The sequence below is a fragment of the Erpetoichthys calabaricus genome, chromosome 8, assembly GCF_900747795.2.
Source record: "Erpetoichthys calabaricus chromosome 8, fErpCal1.3, whole genome shotgun sequence".
Taxonomy (NCBI): Eukaryota; Metazoa; Chordata; class Cladistia; order Polypteriformes; family Polypteridae; genus Erpetoichthys; species Erpetoichthys calabaricus.
In genome coordinates, this window is record NC_041401.2 from 190,209,593 (window position 1) to 190,230,972 (window position 21,380).

At 39.5% G+C, this 21,380-nt stretch overlaps 1 protein-coding gene across 1 annotated transcript in view; it reads right to left on the minus strand.

Moving 5' to 3' along the window:
- Positions 1-21,380, minus strand: part of LOC114656393 (receptor tyrosine-protein kinase erbB-4-like) — an 833,421-nt gene that overhangs the window by 257,589 nt on the left and 554,452 nt on the right. The window contains 1 exon segment of the mRNA XM_051930298.1: positions 6,682-6,810. Within this exon segment, the coding sequence (XP_051786258.1) occupies positions 6,682-6,810 (129 nt within the window).

Below are 21,380 nucleotides of genomic sequence, written 5' to 3' on the forward strand. Positions count from 1 at the left end.
CCAGGGGTCTTTTCTAAAACTGGTGTCAATCCATGACATGAAGTATCACACGCGCTACCTCCGGCAGGGTCACTGATTACTGATATTGTAGCACGAGTGGCCAGGTCTCCTTTAGAAGTTAACATTTGTACACTTATGTGTACTTAGGTGTACTGTATGTACAGTCAGTGTGTCATTTTCAGACGTCAGGTTTCTACACAGGAGCGTCTTCTGCCTTTAGTGACTTTTCTTGTTCTGTGTGAAGCTTTGACTGTCGCCGTATTTGTGTTTTTTGTGTTACGTGACAGGAAATTCAAATTACCTGTGGTGTGTTTTCTAAAATGAATCTATCATGCCCCTCAACATCCCTTTATAAGCATGCACCTTTATCTGTATCACTGTGTTATATAAATGTTGTTAAATAAAGGGAAATTGAACCTTTTTTTTTTTTTACAATTCATTCATTCTTTTGCAAAGGAACACAGACATAGACTTCAGCCCCACAAGCAGCCTGTACAGTGGGAAGCAAATGCTCAGCTCATTCCATTTTCTATGTGCCTACACTGCAAAGTGTCAGTAACAATAAATAAATAAATAAATAAATAAATAAATAAATAAATACATAAAACTGCCACATTGGGTAAAAAGCAACAAAATGAAAGTCGTCTCCCTCCAGAGCTGTCGCTTAGAGTAGTGACCCAGTTCCAAATCAGCCTGCACGCATACAGCGCTGAGCGCTTCCAATCTTCACTTTATATCTTCGATTGGCTTCAGACTGACCTGCTTGAGACTTCAAAAGACGCGCTCACTTCACTCAAATTCTGCTTGTGCTTGTGCACAATAATCGGAACTCAGAGGCAGACAGAGATGCGCAGCATCCGCAACAACCTCGGGAAAGAGCCAATGAAGCTGGCGGAGGCTCCACACAGTAAATAACATTGGACAAAGGGAATGGGCTAAGTGTGTGCGGGGTCCGTGGTGAGGATGCTTAAGAAATGACCTCCTTAGTGAATAATTTTGATTTTTTAAGTGCTTTAACTATTTATTTATTTACTTTGTTAAATTCATTTATGTGTATTTTAAGAGCCAGGACTCTCTTATTATGTACCTCACTCTAGGCCACCATAATGTTTTTAAAAAATATGTTTATCTACTTTAACTTAAGAATCTTTATATTTTTCACTCTTCCATTTTAAATTTACAGTCAGTGGGACCTGACAAGACATCTGAGAGGCTTCTCATCCATGGACTCTTTTTACATCATTTTGGGCCATTCTGATGTATCTTTTTAAAAAAAAAAAAAAAAAAAAAAAAAAAAAATATATATATATATATATATATATATATATATATATATATATATATATATATATATATTTATATATATATTTATTTATATATATATTTATTTATATATATTATTTTAATGATTTTAATAATGACACCCTGCGGTGGGTTGGCACCCTGCCCGGGATTGGTTCCCTGCCTTGTGCCCTGTGTTGGCTGGGATTGGCTCCAGCAGACCCCCGTGACCCTATGTTTGGATTCAGCGGGTTGGAAAATGGATGGATGGATAATGACACCAAATGTTTATCTTTTTATCTAAAGCATGTTTATACTCTACAGCCTTATAAGATCATTTGTGGACTCTTGGACTATTTGGGAATGGGAAAGCTACTATATAAATTATTATTATTATTCTTTACTCATGTAGATCACTTTGATCTTCTATCTATTATATCTATCTATCTAATACTAATTCTTTACATTTATGTAGCACTTTTCTCACTACTCAAAGCACTTCACTCAGTGGGGAGCCACTTCAAACCCCCACTAATGTGTAGCATCCAACTGGATGATGTGACGGCAGCCATTTTTACACCACTATGCTCACCACACATTCGCTGTCAGGTGGTGAAGCGATGAAAGATAGTCAGCCAATTAGAGACAGGGGATGATTAGGGGGCCAGAATGACCAGGCTGTGGTGGGAAATTTCGCCTGGACTTTGTGATACACTCCTACTCTTTACAAAGGATCTCCAGGTATCTTTTATGACCACAGAGAGTCAGGACCTCTGCGCTAATTTAAAAGCACAGTGTCTCCATCACTGCACTGGGGCATTGGGATCCACATTCAGACCACAGGGTAAGCGCCCCCTGCTGGCCTCATCAAAGCCCCTTGCAGCAGCAACCCAAGCTCTCCTAGATGGTCTCCTATCAAGTGCATCTAGTATGGCTGCTGGACGGACTAACTGACTCTCTATCTACTGTATTATATAGTGCTTTTCATATCTATCTTATCTATCTATTGATCTATCATATAGTGTCTTTCACTTTTATCTATCTTATAGTGCCTTTTCTATCTATCTGTCTATTATATAGTGCCTTTTCTATCTGTCTATCTATCATTATATAGTGCCTTTTATATATATCTATCTATCATATAGTGTCTTTCACTTTTATCTATCTATCTTACAGTGCCTTTTCTATCTATCTGTCTATCTATCTATTATATAGTGCCTTTTCTATCTGTCTATCTATCATTATATAGTGCCTTTCATATCTATTTATCATATAGTGTCTTTCACTTTTATCTATCTATCTATCTTATAGTGTATTTTCTATCTATCTATCTAGCTATCTATCATTATATAGTGCCTTTCATATCTATCTATCATATAGTGTCTTTCACTTTTATCTATCTTATAGTGTATTTTCTATCTTTCTATCTATCATTATATAGTGCCTTTCATATCTATCTATCTGTGTATCTATCATTATATAGTGCCTTTCACACCTATCTATCTATCTATTATATTGTGCCTTTCTCTCCATCCATTTATGAACTTACCTTTTAATCTGCAGGAGAAGTGTTAATGTCAGGTACAACAGTCGTTGTTCCACTTTAAACTGCCTAACTATCACACAGGCCTTTTCAAATCTGTCTACCTGTCCATCCACTATTTACTGCCTTCTCTAGCTTTCTGTCATATAATGCCTTTCATATTTCTCTTTCATATGGCACCTTTCCCTGTCGATCAGTCCATCTACGTATCGATTACAGCATGTCATGCCTTTCCTAGCTGTGTGTTATATAATGCCTTTCATATTTATCTTTATCTGTCAGTCTGTCTCTGTATCAATCATGTCAGGCCTTTCCTAGCTCTTACATAAAGCTTTTCCTATCACTCCTTTATATGGAGCCTCTCCGCTCCCATCTATCAGTCCACCTACGTATCAATTATACAGCGCCTTTCAAATCTACCTATCTGTCTATCACAGTCAGCCATTTTCTAATTTTCACCCGCTAAGCTCACCTGCACATTTCCGAGGAGGTGAAAGGAGTATCCGGAGCAAACTCCACACACACAGAGGGAGACTTGCAAAGTCCATCATGGAAAACATCGGGGTGTTCACATTTCCCCCCCGCAACTGCTTGGGTGCATGTGCTTAATTAAAAAGTCCAAGTCGTCACTGTGTAATCAAAGTGAGCACAGCTGCAGACGAGACGCTCTTTTGTTTTAAGTTGTGCCTCTAAACTATTTTTTTTTTTGTTTTACTTTTCCCATCCTCATTTTGTGTTGAAATCCAATTAAAGTTTACCTTTTTTGGAATGTTCTCTGGGCTGTTTAATATCTTTGAAATTGGTATTTAAAGGTTCAGTGATTGTTTCAGACCCCAGGGTCATTCATCCAGCAGCGGCCTGTCAAAATTTGCCTGACTGCGTGGCTCTGGGTGTTCGCGATCACTCTGCCTATAATAAGCAGTGCATGGCAAATTACAATTTGCAGGGTATCAGTGGGGTGGGATTACTGAGGGACGTTTTTCTTTCTGCTGCGGGGGCATTTTAAAATACGTCACCGGGGATTCTTTTTTGGGTCTTTGGACTCAAAGTACCTTGTTCTTGTCTTTTTATGTAACTTTATTCACACTAAATCACAAATGAAGTTAAGACTTTGGGGTCGGGGAAGTGAGTGACTGGCCAGCCTTGACAACTTGAAACCAAAGAATCCTGGAGTTCATTGTTAAAGATTGTCAGTTCAAAGTGTCCAGTTTTGAATGGGAAGCCCACTGCAGACCTCCACACTTTGGGTCAGTTTTAAGGCCATCAGTCAAAGTGGCAAAATGTGACCTCTGCAGAGATGAAGTACAAAGGCCAGCATTTGGAGCTTTAAGGTTGGTGCAAACCACTGGGCCACCAGACCGTCCACCCAAAAACTCAATGAAACTCAGTTCCGTTGTACTTACTGCTGCTGTTCAACGTATCATCTCAGGCCACTTTCACATTTTTTTTTTACAATTATTATTATACATTTTACTTTCTCCTAATACATACCGATTAAAACCACCGACAGGTGAAGAGAATAACATTGATGATCACGTTTCAATGGGGTGGAGTATATTAGGGAGCAAGACAGCAGTCGGTTCTTGAAGGTGATGATGTGTTGGAAGCAGGAAAAATTGGAAAGCATAAGGATCTACACGAGACTTTGACATGGGCGAGACGACTTGGTCAGAACATCTCCAAAACAGCAGGTATTACCCAGTATGCAGTGGTTAGGACATACCAAAAGTGGTCCAAGAAAGGACAAATGGTGAACCAGTGACAGGGTCGTCCAAGACTCATTGATGAGCGTGGGGAGGGAAGGCTACCCCATCTGGTCCAAATCCACAGAAGAGCTACTGCAGCACACATGACTGGAAAACGTATTGCTGATCATGAGATAAGGCTGGTCAGATGACACAGGACCTCACAGACTGGTCAGAGTAGCCATGCTGGTCCTTGTCCTGTACAATGGGCACGTGAGTGTCAGAACTGGACTAAGGAGCAATGGAAGATGGTGGCATGGTCTGATTCTTTTAATTCGTGTGGACAGCAGGGTGCATGTGCATCATTTACCTGGGGAGGAGATGACAACGAGACACCCTATAGGAAGAAGGAAAGCTGAAATTAAGCAGTGTGATGATCTGGGTAATGATCTGCCAGGAATCCTTGGGTCCTGGCATTTACGTGGAAGTTACTTTGACATGTACCACCTGCCTAAAGAGTGTTGCAGACCACATACACCTCTTTATGGTGCTGGTATTCCCTGATGACAGTGGACACTTTCAGCAGGATAATGCACCTTGACACAATGGAAAAAAAATTGTTCAGGAATGTTTTGAGGAACACGACGAAGAGTTCAATGTGTTGACTTGGCCTGCAAATTCCTCAGATCTCAAGCGACTGAGCATCAGTGGGCTGTGTTCGGAGGCCAAGTCTGATCCATGGAGGCCCCACTTCGCCACTTAACAGGACCTGTTAAGGATCTGCTGCTAATGTCTTGGTGACAAACACCACAGGACACCTTCAAGGAGTCTTGCAGAGTCCACGCCACGACAGGTCAGAGCTATTCCGGCAGCACAAAGGGGTCCTACACAATATCTGGCAGGTGGTTTTAAGGTTGTGTTTGGTTGGTGCATATGGAACAGGAACTCTTTGCTAATGTGGATGGAATCCCTTTGATTAATCAGCACTCCCATCGACTACGAAGGGGAGTCAAGCTAAAGTTAAGAAAATGGAATGAACCTTCACAAAACTGATCTCGTCATTTCTCAATGTCGTCTCCACCCTTCTCAATGCACTTGCTCCACCTGCCAGCAGAATAAAAGGTTTGGTCTCGTCCTCGCAGCCATTCGTGCATCGCTTCATGTCGTCACCTGTCTTAAATCGATGACCACTCAAATGCTTTTTTAGCGGCCCAAAAAAGTGCAAAGCACACGGTGCCAAGTCTGGTGAATAAGGAGGATGCGGCAATACCTCCAACTCCAGATTCTCCAGACGGGCCTTGGTGTTCTTAGCAGTGTGTGTGTCATTGTCTTGCAGCAAAGACCCTTCATGTCGGTCTCCAGCAAGTCACAGTAACTCACACTAGTGACTGCAGGACCCCTCGGCACGGTGTGTTCAACAATAACTCGGGGGTACGAGTGGTGCCGAGGACAAGACAAAACCTTTTATTCTGCTGGAATCCAGGCAGGTGGCGCAAGTGCATTGAGAAGGGTGGAGACTCCATTGACAAATGACAGCATCAGTCTTGTGAAGGTTCGCTCCATTTTCTAATAAATCCCATTTTCATGACCCCCCCTCGTATTTAGTAAAATGTTAAGGTCTGTGTGTGTGTGTGTCCATTTCCTCCAGGAAGTCTGATTGGTTACTTTGGCTTTACTCTGACTGGTCAGTTTTGCTTTGTTGATGCGACTGAGCAAGAGAGGCTGAGACACATAGGAAGGCGTAAAGATGTAGGAGGCACACCTTCAAAGATGAGACGTATAAAAGCAGACGTGAGGCGAGTAAGGAGCCCTAAAATATCTATCTATCTATCTAAAATGACAGAAAACGAGAAGCAGGCTTTATGGGAGAGCACACGAGAGAGGAAGCGCCAGTCAAGAGAGGTTCGGACACATGAGGTGTCAAAGGTATCTGCAGACTTTGAATATTTTTAAATGTCTTCTCTTTCCTACCTGTGACAGGTAATGTGGCTAGGGATTGAAGGCTTCTCTGGCACTGAGCCACTTTCTATAGTGCTTAACTTGGCTGGAGGACCCATGCAGAATCTTGGCAATACCACTGCCCCACCACACTTCCCATAAAATTATTCAATGGAGGTCCAATCTGGTTGTAAAAACTTGCCCGTCCCAATCCCCCAAGTCTGTAATACTCACATCCTGCACTTCCATTTGTTGGAACGAGGACCTCAGCTCTTGGACTTCGCACAATGTCTTGCCAGTGAATGGTGTCAGCGTGGCATAAGAACTTATTCTGGACCATGTACACTCCTCCATTCAGGATTTCTGCAAGAAATAAAGAGAAAAAAAAACAAATATTCAGAATGTCTTCAGATATTAAAGATGTCTTAAGGAACTTGACATCAGCCGGAGCTGAACATTACTTAACAATCAGGCTACCAGAGCCAACCATGTGTCCGACTTTACAAAGTGTTTCAAAGGGCCACTGGCACATACTGGTCCAAAAGAGGACTGAAGCTGAGGTGGACCACCAGGTGGTTACTTGGCAAATGGAAGAGAGTTCAGATAAGAGGAGAAAGGACAATCTAACTCAGTGGGACCCTTCAATCTCAACAGTTCATATTTCAAAAATTTCAATAAAGACACCATCTTAGAAACTGGAAGTCTTTACGAAGGATGCCCAGGCATATTTTATGACCACAGAGAGTCAGAGTCAGGACCTCGGTTTGACATCTCCTCCAAATTGACAGCGCCATATTAACAGAACAGTGTCCCCGTCACTGCACTGGGGCATTGGGATCCACATTCAGACCCCTGGGTAAGCGCCCCCTGCTGGCATCACCAACACCTCTTGCAGCAGCAAATAAATCTGAGGATGACGCCTACTTTGGAGAGAACAGCAAATATAAGACATCAGGACCAGCAGAGCCTTCAGAAGAGTTTGAAAATGGAAAATCAGTGGGATGACAGTGACTGGTCCACAACAAGCAACTGTTAAAGTGTATAAAAGTTCATTTTCTGCATTTTCTGTTTATGCTTCTTTTTTATGTATTTTCTGTTTAATTTAAACTGCTTTTTATATGCTTATAATAGTTATTATTTTATGTTAATAATAGTTCACTTTTGTGTAATCATGTTCATATGTGGAAGTATGTGTTCTGTTATGTTCCTTCTGTTTTGAGAGGCCACCTGTCCATCTCCATATAGAGGCGGACCCCAGCCGTATAAAGGTCGAGCAGACACACACACACACACACACGAACATCGGGAATGTCTCACAGGTGTGGAAGGGTTTTGGTGTCTCACTGGCACTGACACAATTTCCATTCCTTTTAGAGTAAAATAGAAAATGCCGGAAGACTTCTGATGTCACTTCCACTTCTAGTGTCTATAAGCCCTGCCCTTCCACTTCCTCCCCTATTTACATGCCCATCTGACAGAAAGTAGCTGTTCATTGGGGTCCTAACTTCACAAGAGGACGGAGCTCTCATGGAAACTGCTCTACGGTTGCTGCAGCCTGCATACGTTAGACGTGACATTGGTCCTCTCAACCTACATTAAACACGGGGTCCCCTAGACCCCAACTCTTCTTTCTGTCTAATTTATTTACAAATAAAATTAAATGAGAATGGTATAGTGAATACTACTACTACTAATAATAATAATTATGACAGAGAAATAACAGGATCTAAAATGGATGAATACGTGAAAAAAAGGAATGAATAATAATACAATGAATTAATTCATTGAAATTCATAAAAATAAAAAAACATAATCATAATAACTATCCCCCATTATCCACTATACAAGAAATGGTGTGCAAAAGTAATGAGTAACTGTGAGTAAGAATTTATGAGTGAATAAATGGTTTCTGTTCCTACTATGAGAAATGCTCTAACTGGGTAAATAATAATAATAATAATAATAATCTGCTTTGACATATTAGACAGAAACAAATTAAAACAGTACTTAAATTAGAATAGCTTGGGGAAATACTACCACTACTACTACTATTATTATTATTATCATCATTAGTAGTAGTAGTAGCAGTATTAGTATTATTATTATGTTAAGAATAATAATAATAATAATAATCTGCTTTGACATATTAGACAGAAACAAATTAAAACAGTAATTAAATTAGAATAGCTTGGGGAAATACTACCACTACTACTACTATTATTATTATTATTATTATTATTAGTAGTAGTAGTAGTAGTAGTAGTAGTAGTAGTAGTAGTAGTACTATCATTATGTTAATAATAATAATAATAATAATCTGCTTTGACATATTAGACAGAAACAAATTAAAACAGTAAATTAGAATAGCTTGGGGAAATACTACCACAACTACTACTATTATCATTAGTAGTAGTAGTAGTAGTACTAGTAGTGGTATTATTATTATTATGTTAATAATATATAATAATAATAATAATAATCTGCTTTGACATATTAGACAGAAACAAATTAAAACAGTAATTAAATTAGAATAGCTTGGGGAAATACTACCACTACTACTACTATTATTATTATTATTATTATTATTATTATTATTATTATTATTAGTAGTAGTAGTAGTAGTAGTATCATTATGTTAATAATAATAATAATAATCTGCTTTGACATATTATCCATCCATTGTCTCCCGCTTATCCGAGGTCGGGTCGCGGGGGCAGCAGCTTGAGCAGAGATGCCCAGACTTCCCTCTCCCCGGCCACTTCTTCTAGCTCTTCCGGGAGAATCCCAAGGCGTTCCCAGGCCAGTCGAGAGACATAGTCCCTCCAGCGTGTCCTGGGTCTTCCCCGGGGCCTCCTCCCAGTTGGACATATATTGACATATTAGACAGAAACAAATTAAAACAGCAAATTAGAATGGATTGAGGAAATACTACGACTACTATTATTATTATGTTAATAATAATAATAATAATAATAATAGTAGTGTTTAGTATTTTATTATTAATAATAATCATCATCATCATCATGATTATTATTATTATAATGTGAAAAAATGTAAAATGGATGAATGACTGAAAGAATAAATGAATAATGATTGAATGAATAAACAGAATGAATGAATGAATATAATGCATAATTGTATTAACAATACCCATTAACCACAAGTCCATTAATTGGAGCCTAAAGTAGAAGAATGACTGAATGACTGAATGAATGAATGAATGAATGACACCCACATTCTCACTAGCACCATCGTATTAACACCTGTGATCATGAAGAGTATCAAGTGGTTTTAAAAATGGAGGTGCTAGTGAATGAAGAAGAAGAAGAAGATGGAATAATAAGGGGCCTGGGAGAATGAAAGCCTAGACCTTGCAGCTCAGGAGGAGGCACTCAGCACCAGGCACCCCCAGTGGATCATCGTGAAGCATCAGGTCAACAACAAGTGCCTAATGTGCAACAAGGCTGAGGAGACAATCAGCCACATCACCGCTGGGTGTACAATGCTGGCTTCTACTGAAGCGAGGATTTCAGCCCCCCATGTCAGTGGTAATACTTCAGGCCCAGTGGGCTTCCATAGCCAGTCAGGACCGCGTCAGCATCTTTGAGAATATCTTCTTTGAAAGGCTCAGACAGGTCATTTATGGTCATGTCCAGTGTTTTTTAATCACACAGACTCCATGCATGTATATATTTAGATTTAAGTTGTTTCATTGCATGTGTGTAGGCACCAAATTAGAAATAATTGGGCTAATGTTTTGTACTCGTACTAAGCCGGAGGATTCGGCCCCAGACTACTTTTCTGCATCGGAGCCAATTAAAGATCAGCTATAAACAGAGTAATTGTTCTGTGCGCTGGCCTCATGCTACCACCAGCAGCCCACCATTGATTTCATTCTCTATGCTTAATTTAAGAAGGGAGCACTTTAATTAATGTACAGGCCAGCATGAACCCACTGGATGATGTTGATGTAATTAGGTGATAGGCGAAGAATAAACACTAATTTAAATCGGGGAGCGACTTTAACTGCAGAATACAATCGGAATTTGTCTCTGGGCTCTAAAGCAGCTCCTGCTCAAAGTGAAATAACAGCCAGGCTGCCTTGGCCTTCTCCAGAGAGCTTGTATGCTCAGTCAACAGTGACAAACTCAAAGCGCACTGAGATTCCTTTCAAATGCACGCCGGCTGCAAACTCAAAGAATAAAGACACGGAATTTATTTACTTACTTGACTATTAACTTTTACTAATTTAATGTGGTTTCCTCTTTGGGATAAACCATTGGAGATGCAAAATTATGTTGGAAAGGTGTCTGGGGGAATAAATATTTATTTTTGCTGCTTTACATCTGCACTTTGCAGACTGCTTAAAAGAAAAGAACAAAAATATATATTTAAAAATCGACAATGCACTAAAACGAAACAAAAACCCACAGTTTTACAGTAAACACTTTACATCGATAGTAAGCTTGTCATCATCACCGCGTTTACTAAACACATAAAGTTTAGCCTTGAATCTCAAAAACACGACTTTAACTGCTAACGGGGGTAAAGCCAGGAATTCAGTTTTAGGGGTTTTGTCTTGAGAGGGGCAATAAATCACCAGCAGCAAAATTAGGGAACTGTCAAACCCCCCCCCAAACTATGCCTATGACTGCTGACATACACCAACAGTAATGGGAGGGCAGAGGGGAAGAAGACGGCACTGGGATACCATCTGATCACGCAAGGGAGACATAGTGGTAAATAAATAAATAAAAAAGGGGAAAATGTGAAAGATAACCAAGACAGATGGATGTGAAAGGGACGATAGATAGATAGATAGATAGATAGATAGATAGATAGATAGATAGATAGATAGATAGATAGATAGATAGATAGATAGATAGATAGATAGATAGATAGATAGAGAAAGGCACTATATAATTAAGATACATAGATAGGCGGAGTGGTGGCTCTGAGGCTAGGGATCTGCACTGGCAATCGGAAGGTTGCCGGTTTGAATCCCGTAAATGCCAATGCCAATAGGGACTCTGCTCTGTTGGGCCCTTCAGCAAGGTCCTTAACCTGCAATTGCTGAGCGCTTTGAGTAGTGAGTAAAAGCGCTATATAAATGCAAAGAATTATTAATTATTATTATAGATAGATAGATAGATAGATAGATAGATAGATAGATAGATAGATAGATAGATAGATAGATAGATAGATAGATAGATAGATAGATAGATAGATAGATAGATAGATAGGGCACTATATAATTAAGATAGATAGATAGATAGATAGATAGATAGATAGATAGATAGATAGATAGATAGATAGATAGATAGATAGATAGATAGATAGATAGATAGATAGATAGATAGATAGATAGATAGATAGATAGATAGGGCACTATATAATAGATAGATAGATACTGTAGACTACTGTATAAGATCAGAGGGTCATCTTCCGGGCTCAGCATGAAGAAGATGCCAAGTGAGCTCAACTGACTCTGCCCCTTCTGGACCAGGTCCTATAAAGCTGGCCATCCCCAGAAGGAGGCGGCTCACTTTAATTCAAGTCATACCACAGGACTGAGGTCCACAAACAGACAACGCCTGCTACACCAGGCAGCATTAGTGTAATGAAGAGACGGCTAAAGCCTCTATTTTAGTTCTGTAATGCCATCATGCACTTGTTTTATTTTCTTTAACAAATGAATTGGGACGAGCTGGATAGTGTCCCAGCATTTCTTTTTGGACATGGTTCTCACTACCATTTGTCTACGACAGATACAGTGATAGATAGATACTGTGGGAAAGGCACTATACAGGCCACAGATACAGAAGGCAGACAAATAGATCTGAAAAGCACAAACAGCACACAGTAAACGTTATCATTTAAAAATGAGGAATAAAAATCACACTAGCCTGGGGTTCAAGGCAGGAACAATCCCTGGATGGGACACAAGTACACTACAGGGCAGACTCAGGCCCACGCCCACCTCATGCCAATTCAGAGCTGCTGTTCTGTGCAGTCTGTATGACTTGCAGGATTTGCCCCCAGGACTCTGAAGTTTTGAGGCAGCTGCGCTATTCCACACATCATATTCCTTCCTCTCAGATCCGATGTGTAAATACATCATTTGCTCAGGACAGACAAGATGTCATCCCAGCCTTGCCCCCTGTGTCCTTATAATGGAGAGCCAGGGTCAGAAAACACCTAATTTTTCTTATTCATAAATGCAGAAATGAAAGCTGATTGAGGCAGCAAGCTTGCGACGTGACCTCAAGATGGCTGTGTAGCTTGCAAATGGCTGGACTCGGAGGAAGTACTGTAAAGCCTGATAATGAATGCTGCAGGCAAGAAGATGAATGAAAATAAAAGTAAAGCCTTGAGCATGTGGAAACAAAGTTGATAAAAAAAACTGAGAAATGGCCATCCTGGCACGTGATATGACTGAAGAAGTAATCAGTAGGAGAATATCATAGAAAATGGCGCCTTCACAGCATCCAGTCCCTTACACCCAAGGATTTCCTGCAGTAGTCGTGATGGTGGCACAGTAGTTAGTGCCACTGACTCCCATGTCCAGTTTCTTGAGTTTGGGTCTCATGCTGGTCACTTGCAGTATGGAGTTTGAATGCTCTACCTGTGTACCTGTATGTGGGTTGTCCTCTGGACACACAAGGAGAACATGTGGATGCACAGACAACGACCATGGGGCACAGAATTTGAACTCACCAGCTGACCACTGTGCCACCATGCCACCCTAATTGTCAGATGTAAATGATACAAAACTGTAAAATAATCTGAACCTGAAAGTGGGTAAAGGAGTCAAAAAAGTAATCCGAGCTTAATACATATTTAGTTGAGTGATCCGTTAATTCACAGAGGGTGTCAAGACTCACTTTCACTCTCCTGTTTTCTAAAATGCAACCCAACTGAGGGTCTTAGTGTACTGGAGCCTATCCAGGCAGCACTGGGGAACCAAGAGTGAACTTGGTGCCAGTACACTGCAGGGCACATGCATGCACATATCCTCCCTCGCTTATGCTGCACCAGCTGAACCTTCAAGGCTTTGAGGATGCGGGAGGCAAAGCAGAGCACCTTGAGAAAAGGCCACAGAGACGGAGGGATAACACGCCAGCTGCACACAGGCAGCGACCAGGACAGGGCATCTATGAGGCAACCGCACTGACCCCCTGGGGTACAAAACTGGTTCTTGAAGATGCCACAGTGAAATAATGAATTAACTCCAGTCTAAAAAAAAAAAGAGTTTTAGTCATCAGGCACATGTTTATAAGGATCTGCCACCCTTCTAGAATTTTTTGGGCACATATTACTGTATAATGCCACAATGCCATCCTTCTTTATTTGCAACTGAACATTAAGTTACACACCAATGGCCTAATTATTGGGTACATATTATAATGCCTCCGTGCTGCACTTCTTTCATTTCTATGTACAAATTTTGATGTCAATGTACCACCCAACTGTAATTTCGTGGTATGTGTTTAATTACAATTGAACAATGTGTTATGGAGAGAAGTCCTGATCACTGGGCACATAATATAATGCCACAGTACTGCTCTTCTTTAATTTTTGGGTACATTTTATGATGCCCTTGTGGATCCCTTCCTTAATTTTTGAGCATATGTTAAAACACCACCATGCTTACTTTCTTAATTTTAATTGAACATTAGGTGAGAGAGAGACGGCCTAACCACCGGGCACATATTATAAGGCCACTGCACTGCCATTCTTTAATTCCCAGGAACATATTACAATGCCGGTGTACCACCCTCCTGCAATATCTGGGCACATATTAAATTAAAATTGAACACTAAGTCATAAACAGATTGTCTAATCACTGGGCACATTTTATAGTGCCAATGATGCCACTCTTTTTTTTTATATATAATTTTCAGGCAATTGGTATAATACCCCTCTGGCACCTATCTTTAGTTTTTGAGCATTTATTAAAATGTCACTGTGCCACATTTCTTTAATTGTAACTGAACATTAAGTCAGCGCCAGATGGCCTAACCATTGGGCACAAATTACAATGCCACCACGCCACTCTTCTTTCATTTCTAGGCACATATTACAATTCAAGTGTGCCACTCTTCTGTAACTTCTGGGCACATAATAAAATGTCACTGTTCCACCCTTTGGTAATTTCCTGGCACATCGTACAATTCCATTATGGCATCCTTCCTTAATTTTTGGCCACATATTATAATGCCACCAATGCCATCCTTCTATAATTTCAATTGAATGTTATGTCAAGGACAGGTGGCCTAATCACTGGGTACAACTTATCATGGCAGTTTCTGTAATTTTCATGTACATATTATTATGCTGCTATGTCAGCCTTCTTTAGCTTCCAGATACGTATTATAATGCCACAGTGCCACCCTTCTATAATTTTAAAATAAATATTACAGTTCTACAATGCCATCTTTCTTAATTTTGGGGCATATATTATAATGCCACCATTCCACCCCTCTTTAATTTCAACTAAGTCAAGGACAGATTGCCTAATAACTAGGAAGATACAGTATTAAAATGCCACTGTGCCACCCTTCTGTAATTTCCAAGTTCACATTAAAGTGTCACTATGCTACCCTTCATTAATTTCTGGGCTCATATCACCATGTTACCCTCTGTAATTTACATACACATATTATAATGCCATTATGTCACCCTTCTTTAATTTCTGGGTACACAGTATAATACAACCATGCCACCTTTCTTCAATTTCAATTAAGTGTTAAGTTTTGAACAGAGGGCCTAATCACCGAGTACAGTGATAATGCCACAGTGCCACCATTCTGTAATTTCACATACTATAGTGCAACTATGCCACCTTTCTTTAATTTAGAGGTAATATTAAAATACCACAGTGCCACCCTTCTGTAATTTTACATATTATAGTGCAACTATGCCACCTTTCTTTAATTTAGAGGTAATATTAAAATACCACAGTGCCACCCTTCTGTAATTTTACATATTATAGTGCAACTATGCCACCATTCTTTAATTTAGAGGTAATATTAAAAAACCACAGTGCCACCCTTCTGTAATTTTACATATTATAGTGCAACTATGCCACCATTCTTTAATTTAGAGGTAATATTAAAATACCACAGTGCCACCCTTCTGTAATTTTACATATTATAGTGCAACTATGCCACCGTTCTTTAATTTAGAGGTACATATTAAAATGCCACAGTGCCAGTCTTCTGTATTTTTCCAAAATATATTAAAGTGCTACTATGCCACCCTTCTTTAATTTCCGGGCACATATTACAATATCACCATGGAAACATTCTGTAATTTCCAGGCACATTTCCATTATTTCACCCCTCTCTATTTTCTGGGCACATATCATAATGCCACCTTTCTTTAATTTCGATTGGATGCTAAGTCATACACAGATAGCCTACTCACTGGGCACATATCATGATGTCACTGTGTCACCCTTCTGTAATTTCCAGGTATACATTATAACGTCACTACGTCATCCTATTTTAGTTTCTGGGCACATATTACAATGCCACCGTGGCACTCTTCTTTAATTTCACTTGAACATTACATTTTACAATGAGGCAAGTTCAATTGCATGTGCGAAAACCATTTTTCTATATAAAGGTAATAAAAAAAACAAAGTGAAATTTCCCCAAGAGGAGCAGGCGAGCCATCGATGGCAGCCACAATTAATGTGTCCTCGCTGTAATTATGAGGTGACACCATCGAGATAATGTAATCCGTAGGACGGTGGCTGTTTGCCTCTATAAATATCAGAATTAAGTGATTAAATTGAACTTTTCAAATTTGTGTAGCAACAGTGAATCATCCCTGTTTACGGAAAGCGCGTCGTTTTCGCCGTTTCTTTTGTTTTAAAAAGCTACAATTAAAAAAAAAAATAGCTGATTAAATTGTAACAGCGGTTCATTATGTGTTTAAAACATAATTAGTCTTTTTCTTTAGTTAAATAAGAAAAAACAATACATAAAAAAAGAAAAGGAGACATAAAAAAGGAATACACAACAGAATCCAGAGGGGATTTGCCCTTGAGAAACAAAAATAACGCGACGTAATCCGCACGCATGGAAATTACCGTTAACGGCTAACGGGTTAAGACAGGTAAGGAAGTGCGGCAGTTATTTTTTATTAAAATCTTGTTCTTTCAAATCCTGGATTTGTTGCTTGGACCTTTCATTATTATCCAGCTGAAATGTTTTCAATATTGAACTTCTATAAAAATGGAAATAGATATCCATCGTCAGTCATATCCTGTTCTTCAGGCTGAAGGATTTGCTGACGCGGCTTTTTTTTCCCCCTCTCCGCATAAACTGCTGAAAGAAACAATTACAATGAGACCAAATTTCTAAGAACGTCTGGAAGGAATTTATCCCAATTTCAGTGGAAAAACGGCTTAGGAGATTAACAATATTTCCAGCATTTGGATTTATTACACAAGCAGATTAGCGACATGCAGTGAGTGCGCTACGGCGCCTAAGCAGCCTGCCGAATGACACGCCGAAAGTCCTAAAGCCCACTAATAGTCCCGCGCAGGCCTGATTATGTGGGCTCATCTGGGATTGGTGCTTTTGTATTTGTTCAACCGAGCTTTGAGACCCTCCTTTCATCTTAAATTAATTTCCTATATTGTATGGATACCAGGGAACTGTATTTCCTGTCCAAAACGATTTACAGATTATAACGTGGGCACTCTTTCTTATTTATTTATTATTTTTTGTAGGTCAAGCTCTGCTCCGTCTCTGCTTGAAATAAGGAAGAGACCACCAGAGTCCACGGACCTCTTCACCCAAAGGTACGAAACAACACTTTTAGATTTCATGAACGGGGAGAAGTTAAGGACTCGCTAACGAAGAGCTCGAGTAGCTGATAATAATGACAACGCCATTCATCCACTCGCAATTCAGATTTTACAGCCTATCCTGGCAGCATTGCACCCAGGCAGGGCGTCATATGCCCACACTACAGTGCTGCACACCTGGGCAGGGGATCTGAAACCTGAATCTGCGAGGCAGCAGGGGTACCCACTTCATCCTGTGCCATAGTTAAAATAATTAAAGAATAATTATACAGACAGATAAAAATGGCACTGTATAACAGAAAGATATGAAAGGACCAATATAACAGATAGACAGGTAGAGTGAAAGGCACTATATGATAGATAGATAGATAGATAGATAGATAGATAGATAGATAGATAGATAGATAGATAGATAGATAGATAGATAGATAGATAGATAGATAGATAGATAGATACTGAGTTTAGTATAGTAAGCAAGATAGATAGATATAGATATTTTAGCATAGTTGGCAGGATAAGATAGATAGATAGATAGATAGATAGATAGATAGATAGATAGATAGATAGATAGATAGATAGATAGATAGATAGATAGATAGATAGATAGATAGATAGATGCTCATAGTGCCAGTCCAGTCATGCCCATGCTCATGCCCACACAGAGCTCCTTTAGGTGGATGGGGAAGCACATCAATCAATAACACCTTTACAAAAGCAGACAACATCTCTAAACCCTTTCCAAGTTTCTAGTAAGACCCAATCAGGGTCACAACTCAGTTAAGAGGCATTTGCCATTTTGGACTGAGTCTGCACATTGCAGGTCCATTCATGAGACTCTCTGCCCTTATTGATGCCAGCTTGTATCATGTCTTGGTGCCATGTTTCACTACCCAGCTCTCCACATCTTGAATCTGTTTACAGCATCAGAGTGCCAAGGGCAGTCCCAGCAGGAGCAGGCACAAGACAGGAGCCGGCGCTATAGTTGGGATGCCAGCCGTCAGCTGTAGGCTGACCCCATTATACTGTCACTGTCTAAGATACTCTACTCACAGCTGGGATGGGAGAGAATATGGAGGCTAATTATGTATGCTAACACAAATAGCACTTTTGAATTAATACATTGGTTTACTTATTGAGAAAAGTAAAGTTGTATTTTTTTCATACATGGCAATGCTAAGACAAGTCATCTGTCAGTTCCAAGTAAATGCGCACAAACCTGTGCTGCATGGAGACATTCATCTAGCATCTCATAGCAATGTATCACCACAAATGTGCAATATGAGAAATGTGAAATTTCATGGATAAACAGTTTAAGTTTAGTTTTGACCCTGATAGAATGTGAGCCTGGGGTGGAGGGGGGGTCTCCAAAAGTAGATTTTAATGACTTTCATTCTCTACACAGCAACAGTATCAAGGTTATACTCAACAGAACTGCATACCAGCATAGCAGCTGCTCAAAATGGACGGATTAGCATCCTCCAAATCTGGGAGAAGACATCAGAGCAGACGACACACAGGGAGTGAGAGTGAATGAGTGAGTGACAGAGAGATTGAGAGAGAGTGAATGAGTGAGTGAGAGGGGGAGAGAGAGAGAGAGCACCCTGGGAATGTCGTCTGTGGACACTCGGGCAAGCTGCTCATTTGGACGGCTCTGTCACCGAAGGCATTAGAGACTCTCGGGGTACAAATGGCACTTCGTAGTTGAAGTCAGAAAAGGGCAGCACTGCACTTCAACATGCCGGCCAGTCCTTCATTTTCAGACACACCCAGTGCAGTCAAAATAAAAATAACAATAAATAACTAATAATAGGAGTAGCGATGATAACAATTGGAACTGTATGTCCACTCACATTCAAAGTGGGGATGGAAGAACTAAGCAAAGCAACTGGCTAAGTTAAAAATAAAAATAGTAATACTTATAATGAAGATAATTAAAATAATAATAATAACAACAGTTAATTAATTCAGTTTTAAACACCTTCTTAATCCAGTTATCCAGATATTGGATAACCGGTCAACTGGCTAAATTTAAAATAAAAAATAATATTAAAGGCGGCACAGTGGCAGTGCTGCTGCCTTGCAGTTAGGAGACCCAGGTCCTCCCTGTGTGGAGTTTGCATGTTCTCCCCGTGTCTGTATGGGTTTCCTCCCACAGTCCAGGTTAGTCGCAGGTTAGGTGGACTGGTGATTCTAAATTGTCCTGTGTGTGAGCTTGGTGTGTGGGTGTGTGTGTGCCCTGCGGTGGGCTGCTGCCCTGCCTGGGGTTTGTTTCTTGCCTTGCGTCTATGTGTTGGCTGGGATTGGCTCCAGCAGACCCCCGTGACCCTGTAGTTAGGATATAGCGGGTTGGACAATGACTGACTGACTGACTGAAATAATATTAATTATGAAAATGACAATAATAATTGTGATAGTTCATTTAGGTAGGTGGGGTAGCAAATCAACAGGCTATATTAAAGACAAATAACTAATAATACCAATGACAGTAATAATTATTATAATTTGTTCATTCACATTCAGATATACCTAACCTGGTCATTATGAGTTGGGCACTGGCTCTATTAAAAATAAAAATAAATAACATAAACGATGATGACCACCATTGTAACGGTTCATTCATGCATTTTCAAACGCACGTCATTCAGTTATAGGGAGGTGGGAGAGTAAGCCAGTTGGCTAAATTAAAAACAAATAAATACATAAAGATTATGAGAGTAAAAATTGTAATATTTCATTCATTCAATCATTCATCGTGAGGTGAGAAAGTTAGCTAACTGCCTATATTAAAAATAAAAAAGAAACAATCATTTTAATGATGAGGATAATAACTGGAATAACTCATTCGGTGAGTTTCAAACACACTTTATTCAGTTATAGGGAGGAGGGATAGCAAACTAACTATATTAAAAATAAAAAATAATGGTGAAGATAGTTAACAACTACAACAATACTAATATATTAATAATAATTAATTTATTCATTCACTTTCCAACTTGATTATTCCAATGCAGAGGTGCAGAAGTAATTGTTCATTCTTTCATATTACAAATCAGTTTATTCTAAAACAGAATGGTAATAATAATAATAATAATAAACTGGTAGCTAGTGATTCTAAATTGTACCCATTTGAATGATAGCCTCTGTCCTGTTCCGACTGGTTTAAGCTTTGCTCCCAGTTCACACAGGACAGGGTTCACCTCCCCAGGTCTCTGAACTGGACAAGAATGTGTAGAAATGGCTGATGAAATGCTGGTTGGGTAATAATAAGGACACTACAATAACGCTCTCATCTTCCTTATGCCTTCCTTCCATATGGGCTTACATAAACAATCTTCCTCCAAACTCCCAAATTTCAGTTATTCACATTCTCAGAATTATTCATTCATTCATTCATTCTACAAAGCCTTTTATCCTAAAGCAACATTAGGACACATTACTAACAACATCAACAACAATACTACCAACGACTACTACTTGTACTAATAAATTACCTTTGTGAAGCTGCATCTCTAAATAGGGGTTTTGAACAGGAGTTATTTATTCAATAGTAGCAAATCAATCCCTCACTTTTCCAGCTGACTTAACTTACCTGATTTAATAAAGGAAACGAAACAGAAAAAACAAGAACAAGTCTACTGAACCTGAACATTACCACCTTTTGTAGGTCAATCACGTAGTGTGCACCTAGACCTTCACACCCTTATGAGGCATACAGTATGACACGATGTGCTTTATGGAGAAATGGAATCTACAATGTTAATGGTAACAGACAGAGATATGACAGACAGACAGCAGTTCTGTGCCTCCTCTTTTTTCCTTCAGCCATAGTAGCAGCAGAAGAACAGCAAGCAACATGTCTACACTCCAGTATTATACTATGACTGACTTGTAATCCAGCACAGTCAAATTGTTAAATTCTAATCACTTAGTAAATGACTACTTTAATGATCTACTTATAGGCAATTCATGTTATATGTGCACTTATACCTTGTTGGCATATCTATCATTATTATAACTCTTGTTATATGTTTATTTGTGTCTATTACCTGCTGCTACGTGCTGCTATAACCTGCAATTTGCTGGGGGATTAATGAAGTTTCTTTCTTTCTTT